General features: G+C 39.5%; 1 protein-coding gene across 4 annotated transcripts in view; it reads right to left on the reverse strand.

Annotated features, from left to right (window-relative positions):
* Nucleotides 1–2,387: 2,387 nt before the first annotated feature.
* The window catches only part of CHRM3 (cholinergic receptor muscarinic 3), a 284,319-nt gene continuing 260,830 nt past the window's right edge, over nucleotides 2,388–25,876 (reverse strand). For all 4 annotated transcript variants that reach the window (XM_055811235.1, XM_055811232.1, XM_055811234.1 and 1 more), the window contains one exon: nucleotides 2,388–4,235. In XM_055811235.1, the coding sequence (XP_055667210.1) occupies nucleotides 2,414–4,216 (1,803 nt within the window). In that variant the 5' untranslated portion in view covers nucleotides 4,217–4,235 and the 3' untranslated portion in view covers nucleotides 2,388–2,413. The remainder of the gene's footprint in view (nucleotides 4,236–25,876) is intronic.

Genomic DNA, 25,876 nt, shown 5'->3' on the forward strand with positions numbered 1-25,876 from the left:
GATTCTGGTTATCTTTAGCTCTAAATGCACTTGCGACTTATAGATGAAGCTTTAACTTTTTTGTGTTTTATACTGAACTCGTATTTGCAGTAAACTTGCAATATAATTTACCTTTAGGTAGACATTTTGAACAACTCATACGAAAGAAAGAATATTTGTTTTAGTGACAAGAAGGCTAGGTATACTCTATTCATTTCTCAAGCAGACCTTTATGAATCACTTTAGAAGGACACTACCGCTGAAGACTGAAGAGCAATATTTATCAACATTAAATAAAACATTTGGTGAAGTATGTATAAATATTTCTTCATATGAACATAACACAAAATTAAATAGTTCAGATACACAGACACCATTTAATATATTTCCACTGTTGTCAAAATCATCTGTAAACACCATCTCACACTGAATACAAAAGCAGCTTTAACATCAGTTCTGTGTTCACAACACTGATGCCCCTTTGTAAAAGAAGGTATTTGTTTTATTTTCAGCAAAATAAGAGTCTAAGCAATAAAAAAAGTTTTGGTCAGTTCAAAGGAGAATACAAAATTATCTTTCAACATGTAACTAAATCAGATCTAGAACAATAGTTTAAAGTACAATCCTTTCCCCAGGGGATCTCTGACTTTTATAAATCACGTTTGGTGTAGACCACGTCACAAATACCAGGAAATACTGGTCATGTCTAAGCTATAAATATTAAAGCCCTTTTAAATTTTTCTTTATCAAAACCTGCCAGGTTATAAATTGGCAATATCAAGTTTTTCGCAACACCAAATAACCTGGCATTCAATAGATTTAGGTGCACTTCTCCTGATGATTTTTAAAACAGGTTCTGGAAAAGAAACGCTTTTTAGTGAGCATCCTTCATGTGCAAAACTCAAGCATTTCTTTTACACAAGTATCTTTTGCATCTGAAGATCACTTGGGCAGACAGTGCAAGCGGGGGGGTGGGGGGGGTGGGGGGAGCTTCGCTGAGTTTAGACAGAAAATTACAACAAAAACTCTCATTGGAACCTGTGCCCAATGCTACGCATCAGATCTGAGCTGGCTCTGAGAAGGGTGCTGCATCCACATGGTGCAACTCAGACCAAGGTGTTGCAGCAGCTGTGCGTGCGCCGACAGCAGCGTAGCCTCCCGAGTGTGAAACAGGATTTCTGCTAATGCTTCTGCCCACCTAGTGCCTGAGCAACTCCCTTTGAGCATCAGCCCTGACAGCCCAGATGTGGGCTCTCGTCATCCTGCACCCTACCAGGTTAGCTTCATACTCTACCCTGAAGGTAGCCTTCCTTTCACCTTCGCATCTTTTAAAGAGGCGTGATCCCTTTGGGGAGAGTTACTGTGCTCAAGATTAAGGTTTTACTGGGTGTGTGCCCCATTATGAAACTCTGAAGACTGTTAGGTTCCCAGGCTATGCTTTGGTTCTCTCCGTTTGAAATGTGGACGTTATGTTTTGGTATCAAAGATGAATTTGAACTTCAGGTGGCAAATAAAAAAGGCATACATTTATAATACGATTTTCTGATTATGTTTTTTTTTCCACTCACATGTAATCGTGATGGGGGGCCCTGTAAAACCTAGAAAAACAGATCACCTCTTTCCTGGTATGTGTGTATTTTAGAAGTGTGAATGTATGTTATGCATACATACACACTCACACACACACATAAGCATAACATGAGCTGCACACGTAGACACTCAGCAATCAGGAATCAGGGGTACAAGTAACAACACACCAGAAGAGTAGACAGGAAGCTCTACCTGGACAACAAGAAGCAATTTTGCAACCTATACAGTGTCTCAAATAATTTCATAATCCTGTTTTGCTAGCTTGCTACATCTGTATGTGACAAATTGAAAGCTGTTGGATTCCTCGGAAACAGAAGAGTTGGGCTAGCTAGATGTGCTTACCTGAGATCCCAGAGCTGATTATAATCAAAGAGCTGGGCAGATCAGTAATGGGTTTATAATTGCTATACAGCTTCTTGCAAATTTGTAGGAAAACTTTATTAAGTCTTTCATTCCTTAGTAAAAACATTGAAGTTTGTTAGTTTTTGCTGAATGCAAGACTTGACTTTTATAATAAACTGGATTTATTAAAAGGATACATAAGCCTGGCAGCTGCTTTTCATGTCTTGATGTTTAAATATTTGAATCAGCACCCTGGAACCACCCTCCCACCCCACCCCACCCCACCCCACCCCACCCCATCCCGTCCCATCTCGTCCCATCCCATCCCATCCCATCCCATCCCGTCCCATCCCATCCCATCCCATCCCGTCCCGTCCCGTCCTGTGCCATCCTGTCCCATCCTACCCTGTCCCATCCCATCCCATCACATCCTGTTTCATCCCGCCCCATCCCATCCCTGCCTTGTTTGCTTTTTTTTTTTAATTGGTTAAAAAATACTACTCTATGAAGCCTCCCTAGGGATCCGCTTATGAAAAATGACGGACTGCCTTTGCTGATACTGCTGTTTACGTCGTTTTCGTTTGTCACACTGGCACAGCAGTAGCATCTTGAAAGTGTTTCTGAATGTTTTGTTACATAGTGCATAGCACATGGGGTTCACCGTGCTATTGATGTAGCAAAGCCAGTACCCCAGGTTCCAGAAAGTCTTGGGGATACATTTGCAAAAGGTGTTCACCAGAACCATGATGTTATATGGGGTCCAGGTAATGATGAAGGCAAACAAAATGGCACTGAGTGTCTGTGCCGCTTTCTTTTCTTTGATAAGTGACATTCGTTTTCGCTTTGTGATCTGACTTCTGGTCTTCAAGGCAAACTTTTTTGCGAGGGTTGCTTCCTTGAAGGACAAGGGCAGGGCTGCAGATGTCTTGGTCACTGATGAGATGCCATCAGAAGCTGTGGTTGTCTCTGCTGACCCTGGCTGAATTGGAAGCTTAGGAAAGCTCTTTTGGAAATTTCCATCATCCTGAACACTTTTGGGAGGATGTAATTTTTTAGGTTTCTTTTCCTTTGATTCTGTGTCGGATTTCTGCAGTTCATCCCCTGACTCATGCAGATCTTCCGAGGAGGGTAGTTTAGTCGAATTGAGGATAGCGCTGTGACCAGGGAGCTTCAGCACAATTGAATAGATGGCTCTGGTCTCTGCAGCAATGTCTTCTTCATCAGAGGAGGCGGAATTTTCAAGGGAGGCAGCAGCATCATTGTTGTTCCAGCTGTCGCTGCTGCTGTGCTCTTGGTCCCCTTGGTCTGTGTTGGGTTCCCAGCTCTTCATTGTGAGCCAGAAGTGACAGCGTCTGTATTTCCTTCGGGTGGAGCGTTTCATACTCTGCCGCTGCAGCTCGTAGCTGCTGCAGCTCCGGGAGCTGCCTGTCTGGTGTACGAAGCGAGCTGCCTCTGCTTCACTGCCCGAAGCCTGTAGCCCTGCTAACTCTTTGGTGCGTTTCTCGGTCTCCTTGTAGATCCTCCAATACAAAATACTCATAATGGTGACTGGCAAGTAAAAGGCAGCTATGGCAGTGCCAAAAGTGATGACAGGTTCACTTAGAAACTGGATGAAACATTCACCAGGAGGCACAGTCCTCTCCCCAACGAAATACTGCCAGAACAAGATGGCAGGGGCCCAAAGAACAAAAGAGATGATCCACGCTAAACCAATCATCACCCCAGCCCTTTTGGTTGTTCGTTTGGCTCTGTACGTTAGTGGCCTAGTGATGGAAAAATACCTGTCAAAACTTATGACAAGGAGATTCATGACAGAGGCATTACTGGCGACGTAGTCAATGGAGAGCCAAAGATCACAGGCCAAATTTCCTAAAGCCCAGTGGTCCATGATGATGTATGTGGTGAAAAGATTCATGGAAATAACACCAATGATCAAATCTGCACAAGCAAGACTCAACAAGAAGTAGTTGTTGACCGTTTTCAGTTGTTTGTTGACCTTAAATGCAACAATCACTAGGATGTTTCCTATGATGGTCACCAGTGCAAGGATCCCAGTGAGGAAAGCAATCAAAACTACTTGCCAGACAGCGTGTCCGCCCAGAGGGTCTTTGCTTGTGGCATTTAGGGACATGTTTGTTGAGTCCACAGTGGAGAAGGGAAAACTCTCTGTGGTCTGAGGGAAATCATAGCTGCCAATGAGTGACGCTGCTTCATCAAGGAGTCTCGGTCCATGCGAATCTCTCTTCCAGAAGGAGCTCACATTTGAAAACAGGGGCGAGGCTGAACTGTTGTTTTGCATGATCATTGTGGCTCTCTGACATAGTCTGCAGCAGGCAAAAAACAAACAAAAATCAAGTGAACGGGTGAAGACGGTACATATATAATCACCCTCATAGGCACACACGAAATCCCTTTAGCACTTCGAAAGTGGTCTTTAAAAGCCAAGTTGTTTGTGACACATTCCAAGTCAAATACGTACGTGGTAGGACTCAGCTTACAGCTGTGATTAATCTGAGCTCTTTGTAGTCATCACATAGTGTTTCCTTGAAAACATTCAGTCAGAGAAGAGCCAAAAGCCCAGAAGAATTTGAACCTGCAGTATATTAAATACCCACTAACTCTAATTCTTAATTAAAACACTCCCCGATGGATCTGCCCTGAACTTTAAATCTCAACAGGCCACTATCCTGGAGCATTCAAAAGCTAAATGCCAGACACATACAGCCACACATCCTCCAAGTTCGATTCGATGCTGGTCCCCAGTGCCACCCTGGCACTAGTAGAAAAGAGCCCCAGCCTCTGCTGCTTCTAGCTACAGTCAGTGACAAAAAATATTCTCTCTTCTCTCAAACTATAGCATCGGGGGGTTTTTGTGTTTTTTGTTTTTTTTTTTTTTTCTCAAACGAAAGCGTCATTTCATGGGTCAAGCTACTATAACCTGTGAGGCTGCAAAGATCTTTTCATTTTAATCTACATTTTGGCTACCTGATAAAGGTACTAAAAGTTCTCATTAGCACTTTTTTGCACATGCCACTATTCATTTTTCATGCACATTTTTATACTTGGACTAAAGATTTTGTGCATCTAATTACTTCAAAATGTCTTTGAGGCAACACGTTAAAATTTCCTTTGAAAACAGTCTCTAGAGTCAGGAAAAAATGTTTGGCTGATGTATGTCAAAGCAATCATTAAACACTTCAGGAAAAGAGGAAAGAAGTGTGAAAAGGTTTCATGATTAAGCCTTCATACTTTTCCCCAAGTACTTACGTAAAATGAAGACATGCTTAGAAAGAGAATTTTGCATTTCCCTTATTTTATTAATTTTGGTGTTCAACTGAGTAGATTCATTGTAATAAACCTATTATATCATCAGGATGCAAGAATTCTAATTAAAAAGTCCATCACTGACTGTAAATTTTGATGCTGTCAAAGAAACGTACATTTGTTTTGTAACTGTGAATCCTTCGGGAGTCAATCTGTTATGGCATGAAATAATAACAAGGATCAAAATGCACTGGTGTTACACAAAATATTTATTCAAAAGAGGAGGGTTTGGGTTTGATTCCTTAATTAAATTCTAGATTCTGTTTTCCCTTGAACTGTACTTGGCTTTGTTAGTAAGCCTTAAGACACTATGTGATTTTAAATGGAGCAGTGCCTTTGGCGTATGCAGTAAACAGACCAACAATCTCTTCCCTTAGCTCGTGCACAGAAACTAACACAACCCCCTCCCATATTTTGATATCTAGCATAAACGAGATATTATTTTTTCTATTTATTAATAGGAAGACAGGGTTACAATGATGCTGCCTTATTGTAATCTAATTCAATTTTATTGCATTCATCATCATATCACACAGGATGTGACCATAATAATAACATAATAATGACAACAGTAAATATAGCTCTGGGAAATCACACAGTTAAATTTAACTCTTTTCCTTATAGAAAGATGGAAAATTTGGAGCAACTCAAACCATTTATAAAAAGACAAATGGTAAGTAAACTGCAAACCAACACTGATAACTTTGATTTTCTTAAAAATGAAATTTTTATTTTCTTAAAATCCAAGTAGGTTGAAATTAAAACTACCTTTTATGAAGAAAACTTTTGACACTCCAAGTTTTCTTTTCTTTGCAAAGTTCATATGACAGAAATGTGCAGTTTTGCATAAAATTTTGGGCAAAAAAGACATTCTGAAAATTTGTCAAGCTGCTCCTCTAAGATGCTTCATATTTATTACCGTTTTAATTGTTCCTTTCCCAAGAAAATCTAAATGAACTTTTCTGACAGAATTTCAGTCCTTGCCATCTATTAGAGAAGCTGTGGGACACAGCATTTTTATTTTTTTTCTTCCTCAAGATATACTACTTTTGACTATGGTGCTGGTGTAGCTCAGGTTACCCAGCATACAGCAACATGCCTTCACTGTTCCCTACCTTACTGTTTCAAAGAAGCTGAAGAGGTCAAATCTGCACTGCGTGAGAGGGAGGCTCATCCCGCCCACACTATACAAAATGAAAGTCTGCAGAAAGTCGTTTGCAACAAGGCAGCAGAGGTCTGGATGAGAAGCACGGTCACTTGGTTTTTTATTCACACCCCCTCAGGCACACTCCTACAGCTCACTCCCTTGACTTGACCAAAGATGACTATAAAAACGCCTACAAAAATGGAGATCCCACATACTCAAATACTACAAATGAAGGCCCCTGGAAACCCTGGAAACAATAATGTTCTCCTTTGACAAAGACAGCACAGCAGTATTCAATTTTGGCTTGCCCCTTCCAATGCATGGGTGAAACAAACACACAGGTGGCTTGTGAGCAACCACATAAGCAAATGTGGACAACGCTCTTGCCAGCTCTTCATGGGCCAGGGTGGTTACTCACACCGGGGAAAAAATCTTTGACCCAAACAGGATTGCTGGAAACCATTGTCTTGCAATGTTTTACTGTCTTACTGGCATCTTCTCCAGAGCTGTCACACAGAAGGAGGTCAAAACCAGAAGAGTATGAAAGAAATCTGAAATAATTATATTTGTTAAATATATGCTGTAAATGATTAATGTTATAGGGTGCAGGCCTTCCTTCACTGACGTTAGGGACAGAGAACAGAGGATGAAATCCAGGAAGCAACTCCTCCACTGACATGTAAAACTTGTAAAACCCCTACAAGGCAACAGCCACCATAGTCAAGCATGGAATGAGAAGTCTGCCAGGTAAGTTTAAATGGCGATGATATCAAAATGCTGCTTTTTCATAAAAAAAGGCAAGCTGGTATCTTCTAATACACAGGAAAGTACCAGGCAGAAGATACTGATGAAGGGAATGAAATTTTCACTACAGGACACAGAATAAAAAAAAAGTATCACTTTGAAGTGATGGTAGAAATAACAGTATTACTAAGGAATATAAATAGTTGACAATTTGGTAGTACATCTCATTTTCATTGCATAACACAACCATAAACTAACCTGTTAGCCTTGCAAGTCCAAAAAAACCTACCGCATAAAAGACAGAAATATTCTTGCAAAATTAATATGTAAATGCTGCACTATCTATCGCTATGTCCATAAAACAATTGTGAATTCTGTTTAATTGCAGACTTTGAAATGGAGTTTCAATGTAAATTAACCAATAAATCCTTTCAGAAAAGCTGTGCTTCAAAAGACTTATCATGAGGGAGCCTGGGCAAGCAGTACTTCAGCTGCAGTCTTTCAGATGCCGAGCAAGTGCTGGAACTAAACTTTTATTTCTCAGGTCAGTTCTCCCATTCCTGGACTTCAAAGGAACTCCTCTGAAAGCCAATGTTTCAAGGAAAACCTGCACAGTCCTTAGTAGTCCGGTAACTGAGGAAGAGGAGAGACTGAGAGCAACCCACCAACAGCTCCCTGCTGCCCAGCGCCATCCTGCAAAGCTGGAACTCCTCTTTTGTAACAATTCAGGCATTAAAGGGACCCCTGAACCTGCATTGACTGGAGAATCTGATAAAACAGAAGTGCTAGCAGGATGAAGGGACCAGTCTTTGTTATTCTGGCTCTTCTACAAGCCCCTGTAATTAAACCATTTCATTCAATAAAAAGTGTCCTCCATACGTTCATCTGCATGTAAAAAAAAAACAACCAAAAACCAAACACTGCCACCATCTTAACACACCAGAGCAGCGCAACTAGATTTTCTTTCCTTTAGGAAGCCAAAGCAAACAAAGTTATCCATCATCTCCAAAACTGCCATGCCAAAAAATGTGTAGATGCGGTGCTTAGAGGCATGGTGCAGTGGTGGACTGGCAGCCCTGGGTTAACGGTTGGACTTGACGATCTTCGAGGTCTTTTCCAACCAAAATGTTTCTGTGACTCTGTGCATTTTCTGCTCTCTCTCTAATGAGTGCTACAGGGAAAGTGTCCTGAGTTCAAGACGAGGACAGCGTGATCTGCAGTGCAGCCGGCCAGCACCTGCCCAGCCCACCACGCGCAGCGGCAGAATGACGGGCGGGCGAGTGGGAGAGCAGCCACAAACGTCTCAGTAAAGCAAACAGTGCAGCACAGCCTGAGCGAGGCAAACAAGCCAAACTGTGAGATGATTATAGGTTTATATACCAGGATAAGAGTTTACAAATCACTGGTATGATATGCTACATTACAATTTCAAGCCAGGAAGTAACAAAAGAGAATTTTTTTAGCCCAAGAATATATAATTACTTACCTAAGATTACTGCTATGCTACTAAACTGTGGTTTGCGGGTATTTTGGTTCTTGTTTCTGCTTTATAGCAAGAGCTTATGAAAGGTACAGACGAGGGAATGGCTGTACAAACTTCCACATACACCCCGCCTGATGTACCTCTGCCCCCTGCCTCACTGGAGGGTCCGAGATATTAGGCATCCCACTGAGACCCATTGGAAAGGAAGGAGAAAGAAGCTGCAGAATGGTCACTAATTTCAATACATGGATAAACCACAGATTTGAAAGCCTGAATTTTTGCAATGGTCTAATTCATTGCATATTGCTCTAAATAGAAAGTAGGAAAAGCATTTCCTTTCTCTCTGCATATATATTTCAGCAGTTTTGTGAATACTTCACATTTCTGTTTATCAGTGTTTTTCCTTTCCTTAAACCTTCCTATTCACAAACCCTCAACCTCCATTTTTGCAGAGAAATCCATTTTCTTGCTGTCTTTAAAGACTTCCCAGATGTGTTTTCCAGGAAGTCAGATGGCACACTACGGGCTTGGCTACAGGTGGGCTCAAATGCAGTAACTCTTCACAACTGAAGAATTTCGCACCCCATCCATTTGCACAGACAAGAAAATGGCTTACCTTATATTTCCAATTTTTCCATTTTCCTCTGCACTGCTATTGCATACACATTAGCCTGAACATCAGAGAACTCCATGCAGTGAATTATTAAAATGTTTTCTAACATAAAGAATCCAAGCCTTTACCTAAACTAGCACATGTGCTTTGTTCCAAAAGTAGTATTTGGTAAAATAAAAATATATATGAATTTTAAAGTTCTGCTGAAATTATTCCCAAGATTACATATAATGAATTTTCAAATAACAGTTTTTGTGTTTGTTTTTTTTTTTTAAATACAATAAAGAATTCTAAAAACTTGAAACAAAGAAAAGAAGATGCAAGTATCCACGCTAGCCTTCATGGTTTTACATTTATTATATAGCAGATCACATCAGTTGCAGCTAGTGTAGCACAAGATACAGGATTCCTTATTAATGTGTATGTGATAACAGCAAGCACAGTGTTATTATCTGTGAACAGCAGCTCAGATTTATCATGACTTACTTATACTGAAGATTAAATATATTACACTGAATGCAGTTTTGCATCTTTGCAGAATGAGAGTCCTGAGGCACAGAAATCAATCCCATTATGAAATTCCTGGCCATTGTCTTACACATTCACATTAGACACACACAAGTAACTGATACACTTTTATACTTTTATATGTATGTACATATACACATAAGAATATATACATACAAATATATTTATCACATAATGTGAAAAAGTATGCACATATATAGTTGCAGATGAAAGTATATGTATATATAGATATATGTGTATATACACACACACACATATATCTGCGCAAATATATACACATACTTTTGTCACATTATTCCAAACACTGTTATAAGGAAAGACTGTATCTTTCACTAATTAGATACCAACTCGATATAGATAAAGCTCGGTCAAACATACCCCACTAACACTTCAACCCAAGCTCTTCCATTTTCCATGCATAAAGATGTTTTGCTTATGCTTACTAAAATTACTTAAGATCTAATGTCCGTGCTTTAAAATTGCTTTTGTAGTTAATGAATTAGATTTGCTTAATATTTTCTTACTGTGTTGCTGCTGTTAGCGTGTGAAGCCTAGCATGGGCAAACTAGGAACTTGTTTCTTTAATCTTACGTGCTGTTTTTGTTACTTTGGAGGGGGTCTAGAGCACCTAATGAACAGCACCAAGCTCTGTGCCCTGTCTCCCTTGCTGCCCTGCAGTCAGCAGAGGGGAGCATCCCTCCGGGAGGAGAGGCAGGGGGATGGTAACTCAGGTGTTCCTACTGGGAGGCGTAAGGATGGCACACTGGGAGCACCTGTGACTGCCCACCTGACACAGCCAGCAAGTTCGGTATCTAAAGCTGGGCCATGCAACGAGCCTCTTTTATGCCTTAATTTGCCAGGTAGTTTTTGCCAAATATCTACCGTCTCCTTTACCTGGACTGAGACACTGCCCAGCTGTACCTGCAGCACCCACGGCAGACCTGGCTTGCTTACACTGAATTTGCTTTTACAACACTTGCTCTTCCAAACACCTTACTTATGTAGTATTAACCCTTCACTGAGGATTTTTATATTATGACAGAAATGTAGCTTTGAATACTAATGTGCGCTAATGGCCGGTGATTTCCGTGGAAAGATCTGCTTATTTACACAGCTACAAAAGAAAGAATAAATACTGTTACCACTGGGACCAGAAAAGCAAAAAAATCTCAGACACGCTGCATCTGTTCAAAAATCCAGATGTGTAATGCTGATCCCTTGCACGTAAGACTCCCATTTAAGACTGAATTTGTTACATGAACAGTAAAACTCTCTTGCATAATTTTTCCAAACATGCCGTATATGACATACATCCTAGGCTGCACAGTTAAAAGGACAGTGACTTTAACAGATATCCACATTTACCAAGTAAAGTTCTTTTGTGCTATTTATGATTTACTTCTTTAGCTTCAGTGACCTGATACTCATTCACTCCATGGCTTTCAGTTTCAAAATAATCCTGTCTTGAAATCCTCTAAAATGATTCCAGGGAGAAGTTTCCAAAATGAGCTACTAATCTCAGTAGTGATATGGCCTAAGGGCAGCGAAGGTTTATCACGTGTAGGAGCAGCAGAGTTGCTGAAGGAGCAGCACTTTTCTCGCTCGGGCACGTGTGCTGGGCGGTTATTGTCTGAACATCTCACACAGAACAAAGTGAAACCTTCAAAAGCCTGAGCTTGGATGCTTCTACAATTTTTGAATGCTTGAAAAGCAGAGCAAATCAGGTCCTGCTGATTACAGTAAATACTGACTATCACCTAGAACAGTTAAATCTACGAGGTGTGCTCTTATGAAGAGATTATTTAAATTCCAGGCAGTTTCTCTTTCAGAGAGCTTTATTAGAATTACATCGCATTTGTCCAACTGACACTGGAGGAAACGGACATGTGCTCTGAAATGTAGTGGGAATTCCAAACAGTTATGGAGAGTTTCACTCACGTTGAGCAACCCACTGGCTCTGCTGTGGGAGGCTGGGCTGAAGGGTTGGTTGCTACATTGAATTTAAACATGATATTAGACTGAGATGAAAGAACACCACCACCCACTGAATAATCTTGTTTATGCATGAGGGGTGCATAATTTATCCTTTGATTAAAACCTACCCATCTTAAAGACATCATTTCATTTTTTTATTATATATACACTTTTCAACATAATACTACTTCAAATTTTGTTATATATTACAATGTTGCATTGAAGTCACGATCTAAAATTTCACCGTGCACTCTGCTATCTCTGTATGAAATACTGTCCATTGACTCCACAGATAATCCTCCCAATGAGGCATTTCAAAATCACATTAACATGTTGATCATGTGAAATAAAGTAATGGGAATTCTTACACTTAACTATGTTGTCTTCCTAGATATTGATAACTGCCAGAACACCTTGAGTAGACATGGAAAAATACGTGCCTAGATAGAGAGAAAAAGATTTCAAGCCCTCTAAATGAATTTATCCTCTTTTACTAAAATGGCATCCTTCACTAAAAAATTAATCATGTTTGAGAAAATTAATATCAAGAAGAGCTTGTAACCAATGCTAGATAAACCAAGAAAATTTTAACTATCTTTGTAATCCAGCCTTACTTTCAGTAATCCTTGCATGCATTTAAAATCCGTATTTAATGTGGATATTTGCCTTTAAGAACCTTTACAGGGAACAACAGCCCTCATCAGAAGACCTCTTTACTATCTTTAACTAAACTGCTTTAAGAGAAAGTAATTAATTGTTTATGCTATGAAATTGACACATTTTTGCTTTTACTGTTTGCTCACTGACACAATACACCACCAGGGTAAAACAGAAAACAGTACAAACATTTTTCAAGTATCAAAGAAGACAGAGAGCCCAGACACTGAGCTCTAAAGAGGTTCACCTGGAACACTCTTCTCGATTTCATTTGTCTGCAAGAAGAAAAGGAAATGACAAAATGTTGTCAAGCCTTGAAACCTGAAAATGGAAAATATCCTCTTTCTGGAAATCCTTTCCATGGAGGGAAAACAAATAGCCCAAACTAAAAAACATAAATAAAACCTCAAACCACAGTTTTGATTTTCTACCTTTTCAAAAATAGTTGTTTTTTTTTTCTTTTGGAAAGTCATTTCATTTTCCGTCAACTTCAAGCCGAATCTCAGACATATTTTGACAAACTCTGCTGAAAGCAGATGAACTCTGCTTTGTTATTTATTTAGGGAAAATAATAAAAAATATTTGTCATTGCATCAAGGTCTGGCAAAGAGCTATCAAAGCCTCTGGTCCAGATGTCATGTTCATCTGCAGTCAGGTCCCATTATATGAAAGTTCTCTAATTTACATCATTTAAATGTATTAAATATCATGAGTTGAAAGTTCTCTTGAGTCTAGGTGAATCCTAAAAGGTTCTAAATTATACTATCGCTGACCACTGCGTTTTCTACCGTAACTAAGGCTTTGCATGCAGGTGCTATAAATGCAGACCACTTACTATAGCTGTTGGTGATGGATAGTTTGGCAATTTTACATAAGATGCAATAAAGTGACTTGAACACTGTTAGGAAACACTTATTAAGGGAAATTTATTGTTATTGGCTCTGGTGACTGAAATATTATTGCTATCTACTGTGGCAAAACCAACACTCCCACACTGGACAGATGGTTTACTTAAAAAGCTGAAAGAAAAAAAAACACAAAACAACACACCAACCTGCTGAGAGGTTTCAGCTAGAAGAGAAAAACTGATCAGAAATAGCTATTAGCTAATTAAATCTATATATATATTTGGACACTGGAACTATTTATACGGAAAAGAAAATTTTATGAGAGAAACTTTGTGTCAGAATACTACATTTTTAATCACATTACTATTTTTTTTCTACATAATGCTTTAAATCATGCAATCATAATAATGCTTTAAAACATTTTTGTTTGGTGTCAAATGAAGATTGGCACAGTTGGTCAGAAAATAATATTTTCATTGTATATATTTGTTCAATTGTTTTACTGAATAGAAATTCCTAACGTCTGAGATTTGGGGATATCCTTTCATACTGACAATTTAATCAAAGCATATGTGCTAGTAATTTATTAAGGAATGAAGCTACTGCCAGGGAATTAAAGAGGTCTGTGTGTGCCCTTTTTATAGATTACATTCCTTTAATAGTTATAAACAAAATGCTATGATATAATTGAAATGGAATATTTTTTACCTCAATGGAACACCTTGGTAAATATTATTTTAAAAAGGGAAAATTGTTTGTTTCAACGTGTCACTGGAAATATTTGCGCAAATACTGTTTCATTACTCACTGGTGTATTTTAAGTCCCTTCCCATCTGTCTAAAGGTGGATTTTAATCCCCACTAGGTGGCACAAGGGTTATTCAGAAGCAAAAGTCTGGACTGTAACAAAAGCTTAACCAGTCTTCCATAAATCCTGTGTCTTATACATGGAAATTATAACCAACCAATTTATATCTATTCCTTGATAGGGATAACAGCTAAAAGCAATGCAATCATCCAAATATTGGTCTGAATCAAAATAGTAGCCAAATTACCAAAAACTGTTTTGTGCTGTAGCTTAACATATCTTCTTGGGCGTTTTTTTTTTTTGGTTTTTTTGGTTTTTTTTTTTTTTTTTCCCCTGGACTAGACATATCTGAAAGTCCTGGGGGAATTCTGTAACTTAATCAAAACGGCCCGTTCCAAACTGCGACCTCCTGTAGGCATGTTGCCAGGAATTTGTAAAGTCTCTGGGAAATCAGTGGTAGAAGGCACTGCAGATTTTAATGCCTGCAAGCAATTGCTTTTCACTCCAATACAAGTAAGTAAATAATGCTCCAATGTTATAATATTTTTTAGGGTTTTTTTTCAGGATTTGTTCTTTTCTTTTCTTTTTTTGGTTGTTTGCTTTTCTAGAGTTACACAGCAAGATAAATGGAGACATGCGCAATGAAAATAGTCCTGACAGAGAGGGAGGAGGTGGTAATGAAAAAATTATTTTAAGTTATTCTACCCAAATGCCTGTTGGCAACCCCCGTGACAGTGCCCTCTTCCTACCAGCATTTCACTAGGTTGCTCTGTATTTATTTGCTTGAATATCTGCCTTTTCTGCCTACTTGAAATATATCCCAAGAGTTTGAAGCTACAGTCTTAAAAAAGACCTTCTAATATAAAGAACACACATTCACAAAGCAGTGATTTTATTCAGTGTCCAGCATGGACCTGCCCCAGCGGTTAATCACAGTTGCACAGCAGTGCATGCGTTTCTGTAACACCTCCTGCCTTATGGCTGTAGTAGTTATGTAGTAAAGGGGGCACAAGGCTGAGGAAGAAAAAGGAAGGTCGCTTAAGTAAGTTAAATGAGGTACTCAAGTGTATTCCTAATTCTATCGCAGGGTTTCCACACACTGTAGGAGGAGTGACTTATGCAGATCTTTAAAATAATATCACCTTACCTTAAAAAGATACTGCAAAGCTGAATTTAGTAACTCACAGGCATTCCTCAACTTTATATATCTGCAGTTTTGCAAAATGAACACTCTTGAACTGTATCTTTGCAAGTTTTCATCTCAATGCTTCTAATTAAAATAATTCCACCAACAAAAAAAGCCATTTTTCAATTCAGCCACTATATATTCATCTACTACACTACAAGTTTTCTTCTCGCTATCTAGCTAACACACTCATGATACTCTGCACTCCCTCTTTGTTGCTGCTTCTGAGAATTCATGCATTATGACACGGCAAATAGAAAGACATGGAGATACAATTACATTAGCTGTAAAGGTTGCTATCTAAGTAACAGGATTTTGCTTCTAAAATAAGAAGGTAAAGTGGACTCACGATTATTTGCATTTGCTCTTTCAAGCCTGTAAAACCTGCATTTTGCAAACACATTAGAGTCCAGGATAATCAACAAAAAGCTTAAAATCAGGAGTCCCAGATAAATTAGAAGGAAAATATTTCTCCCAGCTTTGACAGGGTTGCTCAAATGGCAAGTATTGAATACGTTACTTCCACAAAAGAAGTGGAAAGCTAGTAGAAAGAGAAGAATCTGCACCTAGAAAAAATGCCTCCTTCCCTGAAAGGTCAAAGGAATTTTAATGCTTGAACTATGAACAGGGATGCATGCTTTCTGTGGTTTCACCGAGTCCCATTGCCCTAAAAAAAGAATTATTAATGATTCATTAAGTATTTCCTTCATTCACCTGCCTTTATCTTCCAGCTGACCCAGTTTTGTGCTTTTGTTTGCCAGTGGTCTGTACTTCCAGGTTACTGTGGGTCTATCTGGCCACCTATTCCTATTTGGTTACCATTCAGGAAGTTATTTTGTTTGTTGTTTTTTTAACCTTTCTTGGCAGCCCTACAGTGATCCACGTGGGTAAAAGCTCCTAGGACTGAGAAGTCTTAATTAGGTAAGTATCTGCAGCAAACCCCAGACAGACTTCAGATGAGGTAAATGGATTTGGGAGTTCTGCTGGTGGACATCACAGCAAGGGACAAACGGAAATGTCAGTTGCTGCTCTTGGTACCGTCCCCTCCCATTTCTTGCAGGATGGGAGGTTTGCTGTAGCAGGCCCAGTGTAGGCTCTGCCTCTTGCTTGCCTACGTGACCTGAGCAACAGCTCCCAGTGCTGGTTTCAATTCATTATTCCCATCCCAGTTTGCAAGACTTGTGAGCTGGTTCCCTGTGTCGTGCTCAGAAAGGAGCTGGTACTGCAGTGCCACTGTGTTCTTCTAAAAAACCTGCCCTGTGGGGCAGGGGTTGGAGGGGAAGAGGTGCAGCTAGGGTTTGTACCCAGGGCTGGTGTACTGAAAAGGGGAAAAACAAATGATCAGTGTAAACTGCACTGTGCCGGTGAATGCTTGTGTGTTAAAAGCTCCCGGAGCCCTGCACGAAATTTCACTGTACAAACAACAACAATCTGGATAAAGATAAAAGGAACACAGATTATAAAATACAGAGGAAGGAATGACAGAAGGTAAAACAACTGGATAGGTAGGGCATGGTAAAAAGCTTATTAAGATGCAATTTGATAACCCTTTATGGGAACCTGAAGTTAGCATGGAAGGCAGGAAGGGCATGCAGGCAATCATTTCTTTTGGGATAAGGATTCCCATATCTAAAAGTAGCAACAAAATCACTTGAATAAAAAGACATTTCCATTTGTTGGAGCAGTGATTCTCTGTCATCAGTCTTCCCTCTTCCTATGGTAGCCCTCGCAGCTTACTCTCGAAGAAAGCGAGGCTGGTATAACCGCAGCTATAGTTAGGAGTCCAGGTATAATGGAATGAATAAGTCAAGAACAGCTAGGGCTCGTAACCCTCTTCTACAGAAATAAGCATGTTCAGTAATTAATTATTCAAAATTAAGCAAGAAAAAGAATTGTTTGAGAGCTGCTGGAAAAAAAAAATGCCTCCATCCTAAGGAACCTAAACTTTTGTTTGACACAGCAGAAATACAAATTCAAAGAGTAGGAAGGGAAGAACAAGGTTTCTGTTAATAATACCAGAATTTTACAGAGCAAGATGAGTGCACAGAGTTGTTTTGGCATACATTATAAACAGATCAATGTTTATCTCTCATATGTGTGACAGCAAAAATACCAGCAATAACCTTGGTGAAGACAAGTTAGAAGCCACACAGCCACCCAGACTTTCAGGAAACCCACACCTTCTCTTAAAAAAAATGCATTTTTTTCAAAATCCCTCACCCAGTTGCTTCAGTTTTACACCATTTCAGCTGAGACTGAGATTTGATCACAGATGCTTGGTACAATAGAATGAAGAACACAGCTAAAAAGAGAATCAGGTTCCCAAAGAGACCAGGCGTTATGGAGGAGCCAGTGACTTGGCACAGCAAGCTGAGGCCAGGTGAAGGCAGACAAACATGTGAGCCTCTGAGTCAAGTCCTTCTTCTTGCCCCTCCGGCTGCCGCAAGTATCCCAGCAAATCCACCATGCTTGCTCCTGAAATACTCATTGCATGGGACCTCTTTGATACAGTATTGTTTTATGAAACAAAGGAGGCGGGGAAAACTCAGTTTCCACAAAGCAAGAAGACATTAAAAAGGACAGATGAGAAGAAGAAAAGCAACTTGTTCCCATGCCTATTCTCTCACAGTGAATTGCTGTAGCAGAAGAAAGGCACAGATAAGCAGTGGCCCATCTGATAAAACGATCTCCCCCAGTGATAGCAGGAGGCAGCTAAAGGACCGGCTCTGGTGCCGGCTCAGCTGGGAGCCCTGGTGGCTCCTTGCTGCTTGGGGAGCAGCTGTTGCAGAAAGGGAGCGAGTGTACAGTATCCGAAACTCATGGGCACCAGGAAAATGCACCGCCTGGAATTATCCGTATGTGCATGAAATACAGAGGGAGAGGGCATGTGGAAGGAAAACTGGAGCTGGCTCCTCAAGTGGCTCTGTGCTGACATGTATGAGACTAGAGTTCACATCCTGACTGGCTTCTTTATCTTTACTCTTTAAGTGACATTCATATTTTAGTAATAACTAGTAATTTTCATGGGTCAGCCCAGAAGTGATGTGCAAGGCATAAACCATGTTATTATGAAAGAGAACATGTGGCTATTGTGTTACATTTACAAAAACCTTGGACTTCAAGAAGTCAAACACTGTTGCATCGTATGATTATTTCCAGCAATAGCCGGGCAAGACTGAACAGTGTCAGAATGTGCTGGAGCCGCTATATTTATGCACAGTGTTTCCAGCAAAGTAGGTTTTGATTTTTTTATAATCCTTGTAGCTACAAGGATTCTGCATCCTGAGCTCTTCTGTGCACTTCAATGTATTGTTCTCAGATGTACAAAAAAAAAAAATAATAATACACCATTCCCTGCTTTGCTTCCTTTGGTAGCGCTGCAGCAGAGCTCAACATTGCTTATATACAAAAACGTCTATGTCATAAATCCCTCATGACTCTACAGATCATGAGAAATTTCACATCAGTGGCCAGTTAAAACAACACGTACCCCTAGTCTCCCAGGAAGGAAGTAGTTCTTAGCATTTTAGGTTTATGGTCCAAGAGAGCTCTTGGTATTTCTTTCTAAAAACATTAAGGAGATATTTGAGGGCATAAAATACAACATGATGCTCAAGCTCCACCGAAATAAATAACAGTGTAAACATGGTGTCCAACCTGCCTCTGCCCTAAAGGCTTATCTCCTCTTCAATATTGGTTATATTGCCAGTTCAACTCTGTTCAGACTGTTTCAACAGTATGAGCTTTCAAAGAAGACATATTAGGACAAGTTCACTTACATGAGGAGGATGGATCGTTTTCCCTGTAGCACAAGGTAACTAGTTTGAATTTGTAACCGTAAACTGAACTGTAGCTGTGAATAGGAATGCAGGACCCACATCGCTGTAGTATAGTCTGACCAGAGAGGGCAAACAATGACATGGTGGTGCGGTGGTGTAACAGCTGAAAGTCATATTTAAGAGCTTTTCAAAGTTGAGGCAGCTCAGTATTCCTGTCCTGCTTGTAGGTGGATCCATAACCACTGGCTGCTGGCTCCCTTCAGAGACCAAGTACTTACACCAGATGGACCTCTGCTTCTTAAGTCTGCACAGCCAAAATAATGTTTTGGGGAGACATAAAACTAATTTTGCATCAAACGGGTAGCAACTCTGAGCAGAGAGAGAACAAACAACACTGCTCTGGTCCCTGAATACAATTGTTTTAAAACAATAATGTACATTACTTAGCATCATTAAAGCATGCATTATTTATCGATTTATTTATGTTTTAAAGGTGCATTTGGTCTACATTAGGTCAGAACCAGCTATCATGTGTATGGGCACCTCCAGTAGCGACAAACTCCATCATATCAGATTTGAAACATTATCGGGGGAAAAAGTAAGGGGGATCAGCCCAGGTGAATGGCATATGAGGGAGCTTTTATAATTTACTTTGTGTCTGCACCACTGAAGGATTTAATTGAAATGCTCTATCACCAATATAGCACACAGCAGGATTTTCTGGATTTTTTGTTGTACTTATCATCAAAATGCTGGATTTCCCAGCCATTCTCAATAGTATGTGCCAAAAAATATAATTTCTACCTAAATGCTTAATGAAAATTAAAGCATTGGGGTACCTAGCCATCACTGAAAATGATCTATTGATTTGAACAGGCATTTAGCATCCAGTGTCTGTAGCTTTTTAAAAAATCCTACCCTTAATCACAAAACATGGCCCAGTTTCTGAGATTCAGATTATCTGCATTCCTACTGTAGTAAGAAATTATGAATGCATACAGGAATTCCAAGATCTTGAAGGAAGTAACACTAACTTAATTATTGACACTTAACAATACTAATTGTTGCCAGAGAACTGGTAAGAGCTTCAAAAGGCAAAATGTGTCCACAAGGGACAGTTCTGGATCGCAGTCACTCTGCTATGTATTAATATTTACCTTCGCTTTTGAAATGGAGAACATTCAATGTAGCCTGTTTTGATCTGAGCTTGCTTTTCCAAATGTCTGTTTCCCCACCTATCCCTCTCATTAACCTTTATTGCTGTTTCATGACGTTTTCAGCTGAAAACATACTCATAGAGTCAGTATCCTCCAAGCTCCAGTTTATTAGTGAATACAACTAAGCTGCAACTCTTTAGGTTCCACGTAAACCTACCAATATTCCCATGCTGGCTGTGCTTTCAGCTGCAGGAGAAATGTTCTATGTCTGCAGCTGCAGCGTATTAAAACTAAAAAATGAGGGGTTTGATGGCACTTGCACATTTCTGCCCTTTCATCTGTCCTTTATCACTCATTTACTCACAGGAGGAAGTGACTTTTCCTGCCAAGGTAGAGGTAAATTGTGTCAGACGAGGGCAAAAAAGGAAAAAGATTCATTAGTGTACCAGAGGAAACAATTTCTGAGATGCAAAGTGTCAGCAGAAATCAGGGCTTCTACTGTTTCACTCCCATGACCTTATTCAAAATGGCATAATAAACCACATGCTTTTTGCTATTAGAAATAATTTTCAAATTATAGGACCTAGATGAATTACTGTTTCACTAGAGCCTCTCTACTCATCAACACTTGTTTTTCTTTTCATAAAGCAGAGGAAAAGCTTTTCTGAGAAGTAGAAATAAAAATGCGTGTTCTACTTGTAAAAATGTGAGAGTTGGGCAATAATAAATGCTGATGTAATTGGAAGTACTGTCCTTAATTCCAACGCTTCAAGATTTCACACTCAGTTTATTTCAACACACTTTATAATTTCAACTTTTTTTTTTCCATTTGAGTAATTTAGCACATTTGAAATGCTTCTTGCCTCTCTTATTTTGTAATGCAAAAAATAATTTTAAAAAATAATAAAAAGTAAGATTGAAACAAACCTAAATATTATTTAGACTGCAAAGACAAACTGGAGACATGAATGCACATGCAAGTTTGCTGGCATGGGCAAAGAGAAGGTCAGCTGGAAACGGGGTGCACACCTAACCCCTGACATAAAAAGGAAGAAAGAAGTTACCAGTATCAGAGAAGGGAAACGGAAGACATTTAAACTGCCAGCCATAATAGTCTCTAATACAGCAGAGTTCGAGGGAATGATGGGGATGTGGCTTACAGGGCGCTCACCATCAGAGATTCAGGAATATTGTGCCTTATACAGTGCACAAAATGTCTAGAGGTAATACGCCGTTTGTGAGCCCTTGTTACCCCAAGGAGACGAAAGGCTGGGATTTTACTCTTCGCTCCTGCCAAAAAGAACCAGGTATGACAAGCCAGCGTGGCAGGGTCTCAGGTGTGCAGTCTGAACTCCCGGGTGCTAACGTCACTGCTTTCAGCTGGCTGCGCTGCTGGGAGGGATGCTGTGCGGTAATTGTCACAAAGGAACTTCCAGCAACGGGCCTCATGATACGGCGGGTCAGAATTCACTCGAGACTGTCAGAGATGTTTGCTAGGGTTTTTTTTATTTATTCACTGAAACTTCTGGGCAGAAATCAAGGCAACCAGAAGAACAGGAGATGAGACCTGGAAGCCACGAATCTGAGTAACCACATCTCAGCTGATTGCACTTAGAGCGTCTTAATCTCTCTGTCGGAGGCAGGGAGCACCAGATAGCCTAAAGCCATAGGTGCAGAGAAAACCAGCACTGCTAACAAAACACAGGGGGGTAACGGATATGCACGCACACGGAGCAGGGTTCTGGGATGCCTCATTTCAGCCATAACTGGAGAAAAATTCCATGTGTCTTTCCCTTTACTACCCTTTCCCTTTAATATATATCATTCATTTTCCTGGCTGCATCAAGTACTTGATCCTCTCCAATCTGATTTGTATCAATACTATAATCTTCACTCAAAACTGTTTTTCAAAAAAAGCAGATACATCAATATCAAATAAAAATGTCTTATTGCAAACCTAGGGAGTTTAAAAAAAAAACAACAAACCTCTAGCAGAAGGTCTCTTCAAGGCAGATTTTTCCATCAAGTAATATTCACTTTAATTGAAACACATGAAATGCAAGCAAATTCATATTACTTAACTGTCTAGTAGGTGCATATTATAAGTGGGTGGCAACAGTTCTTTCTCTAGAAGTTACTTTTTTTCTTCTAACATGTAAAGAAATTTCCAAATAACTCAACAAACCATTTTGGTTTCCTTGAACTTGCAAAAAACCCCAACACTTTCCAATAAAAAGACCTGTTGGAACATCTTTCCCTGTACATATTTAAGAACAGAGCCCCTTGTGTGTGCATGTACACACAGACAGATTCAGTGCTGTGTGGTTAGAGAAGTCAATACGCTGCTCTGGGCTCTGTTCCTAATGGAAGTCACTGGTGTGTCATTCTGTAAGTCACATTAATCCCTCATTTTTATAAATGGGTATAAAATCCATTTACCTAATTGTGATGTCCAAGTCCCAACTGAATTACTCTGTATGACATATTCATGCCTTCGAAAGAAAACTCCTTAGAGCTTATAGGAAATAGCTAATATAATTTGACCTTTTCCCTAAAGCCAGGTAAATATCAAACCTTACTTTGCATGTCTAGATGAAATCTGACTTGAGAAATCCAGGTGGAATAGCGATACTTTCATGACTCTTGAATGATGTTCTCCCACCTGATTAGAACAGCCACCCCGCGGGACACCAGTTCTGCTCCCTTTGCTCATGTTCAGCGCCACGGACATAGAGAGTGCAAGCAAACTTCATGGGGAAATCCAGATCATTCAGGGTTGTGAAAAGTTGCCATCAGCTGGATTAATAAATTGCTAGTTATCAGCTCAGTTTCATTTCAAGATGTCTCTATACGTGTCTGCTGTTAACCGATACAGCCTGAAATTTAATCTGCAAGGGGTGTTGCACGGAGACTCCCATGGGCTCTGAGTGCAGACAGTCAGTCCCCTGTCTTCAAAGGCTGTCAGGACTGACCCTTCTGTCCTCATCCGGCTTCTGTTAGACAACTCAAGTTCTCCACTTCCAGGCTGCTACGCACTATCATGCTCTTAATATTTGGATTTAGCCTTTTAAAAAATAAACAATCCTGGTTTCTTCGCAATCATTTTCTTCTTCTGTTTGCCGTAAGATCTTCACCCTAATCTCTTACAAACATACACAAACTTGGGAGCTTCCTTATATCTGTGTTAATATGATTTTTCTGCAAATTCGTATCAACCCCTCATTTCTCTTTCCGCTCATTTCCATCCACACAAAACAGGAATAAAACCCTACTGTTCTTATTTGTGACTTATTCCAATAGCACACAGATGCAAGCATGTTCATAAAGCGTAAAGTGGCAAAGGAGGATTATTTTTCAATTGTTTCTTTTCTGCAAAAATGATATTAAGCCTGACTCATAGTAAATGAAGGACAGCATTTATGTCTTCACTCAAAATGCACTCAACAGGAAACAATCATTTTCAAATATGCTTGCTTATGTAGAAGTGTTTGCTTCCCTACCAGTTTAGAATTGTAGCTTATGGAATGGATTCTGAAAAAATCATTAATAAACTAAACCAAAACGGCACAAAATATATAATGCATCAAAAAGGTTTGCTATATTTTCAACAATTTAACTGCCCAGCAGGAACATAATGTTGCAAAGTTTGTTATTTTCTATATGCTTGATTGATATTTGACCTTCTGTGCAAGCCAATATATGAGTGAATGGGGCATATACATAAAAAAATTATTTTCTTTTCCTTAAAAGAACCAGCCGCATATCTCCATTAGCTTTTTTGCAATCAGAGAAGGATAAGGACAACCAGTCATGTAGCAATTCACCACTGGACAAATAGAGATGGTTTAATCCTGAACTATGTGTAGCAGTCAGGGAGTGGATGGATGACACCAGCTGGGCCACTGGGAAACATTTAGCTCCTCAGTGCTCTGCGGCTCAGCCCTATACACACCTTCTGCACTGGCCTGTGGACTCAGGTAGTTGCATCTTCACTGCTATTTATACATCCTCTGCGGGTCAGCAGGATTTTGTTCGATCTGTTAAAACTCATAATTCCTTTATTATTTTTTATAGAATGTGTAAGTCATTTGCAAGCAGAAGTTTGCATGGAGGTCTGTTACACAGCTATACCATAAACAAACAAACAAACAAACAAACAAACAGACAGACAGACAGACAGACAGACAGATAGATAGATAGATAGATAGATAGATAGATAGATAGATAGATAGATAGATAGATAGATAAAAAAGCAAACCAGAGGTTGACTTATTTCTTGCCCGGACCTGCCAGGTATCTGAAGTATTGTTAAAAAATAAATTCTGGTGTACGGCTTGACAGGTGTTTCCTACATGTTTTTGCCTATATGCAGGATTAACACATATTTTTCTTTCTGTAGTCATGTTTAATAGTCCTCTTCCAAGATTTTGATATGTCTTCCTTCAGCAACAGTTGTACAAAATTACTATTGCCAACTGATCTGCTGAATTCTTATTCAAATTATCACCCAATGTTATATATTGCTGTAGGTTGGCCAAGAATAAGGTTTCACTGGAGATCAAACCAAACCACATCGTGGCAAACCAAACCAAATCAAATCACTGTCCAAACCAGAGCCGCAGTGATACCACCATAAAGCCTTTAAAACTTCAGAGGGGAGCACAATGCATTCCTGAAGAGAATTCTCTGATGGAAACAGGAATGTGGATTAGATAATCCATGATGTGACCTTCAGACTTGTGATCTTAATTAAAATATGGTCTTCACTCAGAAAAAACATTTAAATTCTCAGTCCACACATGTTCTTAAATCTAGTTAGGCCTGCTATAGATTTAATGTGCCTAAATCTACTGTGTTTGTAGAGAGTGTAGAGACCACACACAGAGTCATGACTAATAGGCCTGAAAAATAAAGAAACCTGAATGTAATGTTACGCAATTTTAAAACTAAACAAAAGTTACTTTGATTGACATGTTGTTTTTACACAGGTGCTTTTAAGAGTCCAAGGAAATAAATCCTGCTGATACTCTATTTTACTGTTGATGTCCATCAGAGTGTGTTTAAAACATTGTTCTTAATAAATTATTGGAAATATATTATATAAAGATCCCAACAGTGGGGTGTAACATATACATTTTTTCACTATCAACTAATATTTGGATTTTTCGCCTAACTACAGAAACACTGTACCTCCCACCCCTGAAACGGTAAAAAACCCCAGTGAAATAATAACTTTTATCATTCATAACATCACATATATCCACCAGCCTATGGCACAACTGATCCTAATCTCATTCATTAGATTTTATGTTTTTCTTTCTTAACCTCTCCTGTAGTTGATTAGGGACTGGAAAAGAGTACTAGAGGAAAAGGTAACTGCTGAAAAAAGAATTGAAAAAATTACTTCTTTTTGCTGAGAAGCAAACTGTGCCCTGACAGCAAATACGTCCCGTGGATCACTTTGCCCTTTCAGCTCTGTGAATGGCCAGCCAATATGTAAACATCAAGGAGCCATTCCTCTGCGCCACATCCTTTCCTGACTATCTGATGGTAGTTTGCTCAAAAAAAGCAAATGGCAGGAGCCAAATACAGCTGCTGCTTATATACCCACTGCACAAATCCTGGTGGAGGTCCTTCAGACTCCTGGGCCATCATGTGGTCGCAGGATAACAAGATATACTGAACAGAGAATTCAACAAATCATATTAAGTCAATGAT

This window comes from Falco peregrinus, chromosome 7 (assembly GCF_023634155.1).
Source record: "Falco peregrinus isolate bFalPer1 chromosome 7, bFalPer1.pri, whole genome shotgun sequence".
Classification (NCBI taxonomy): Eukaryota; Metazoa; Chordata; class Aves; order Falconiformes; family Falconidae; genus Falco; species Falco peregrinus.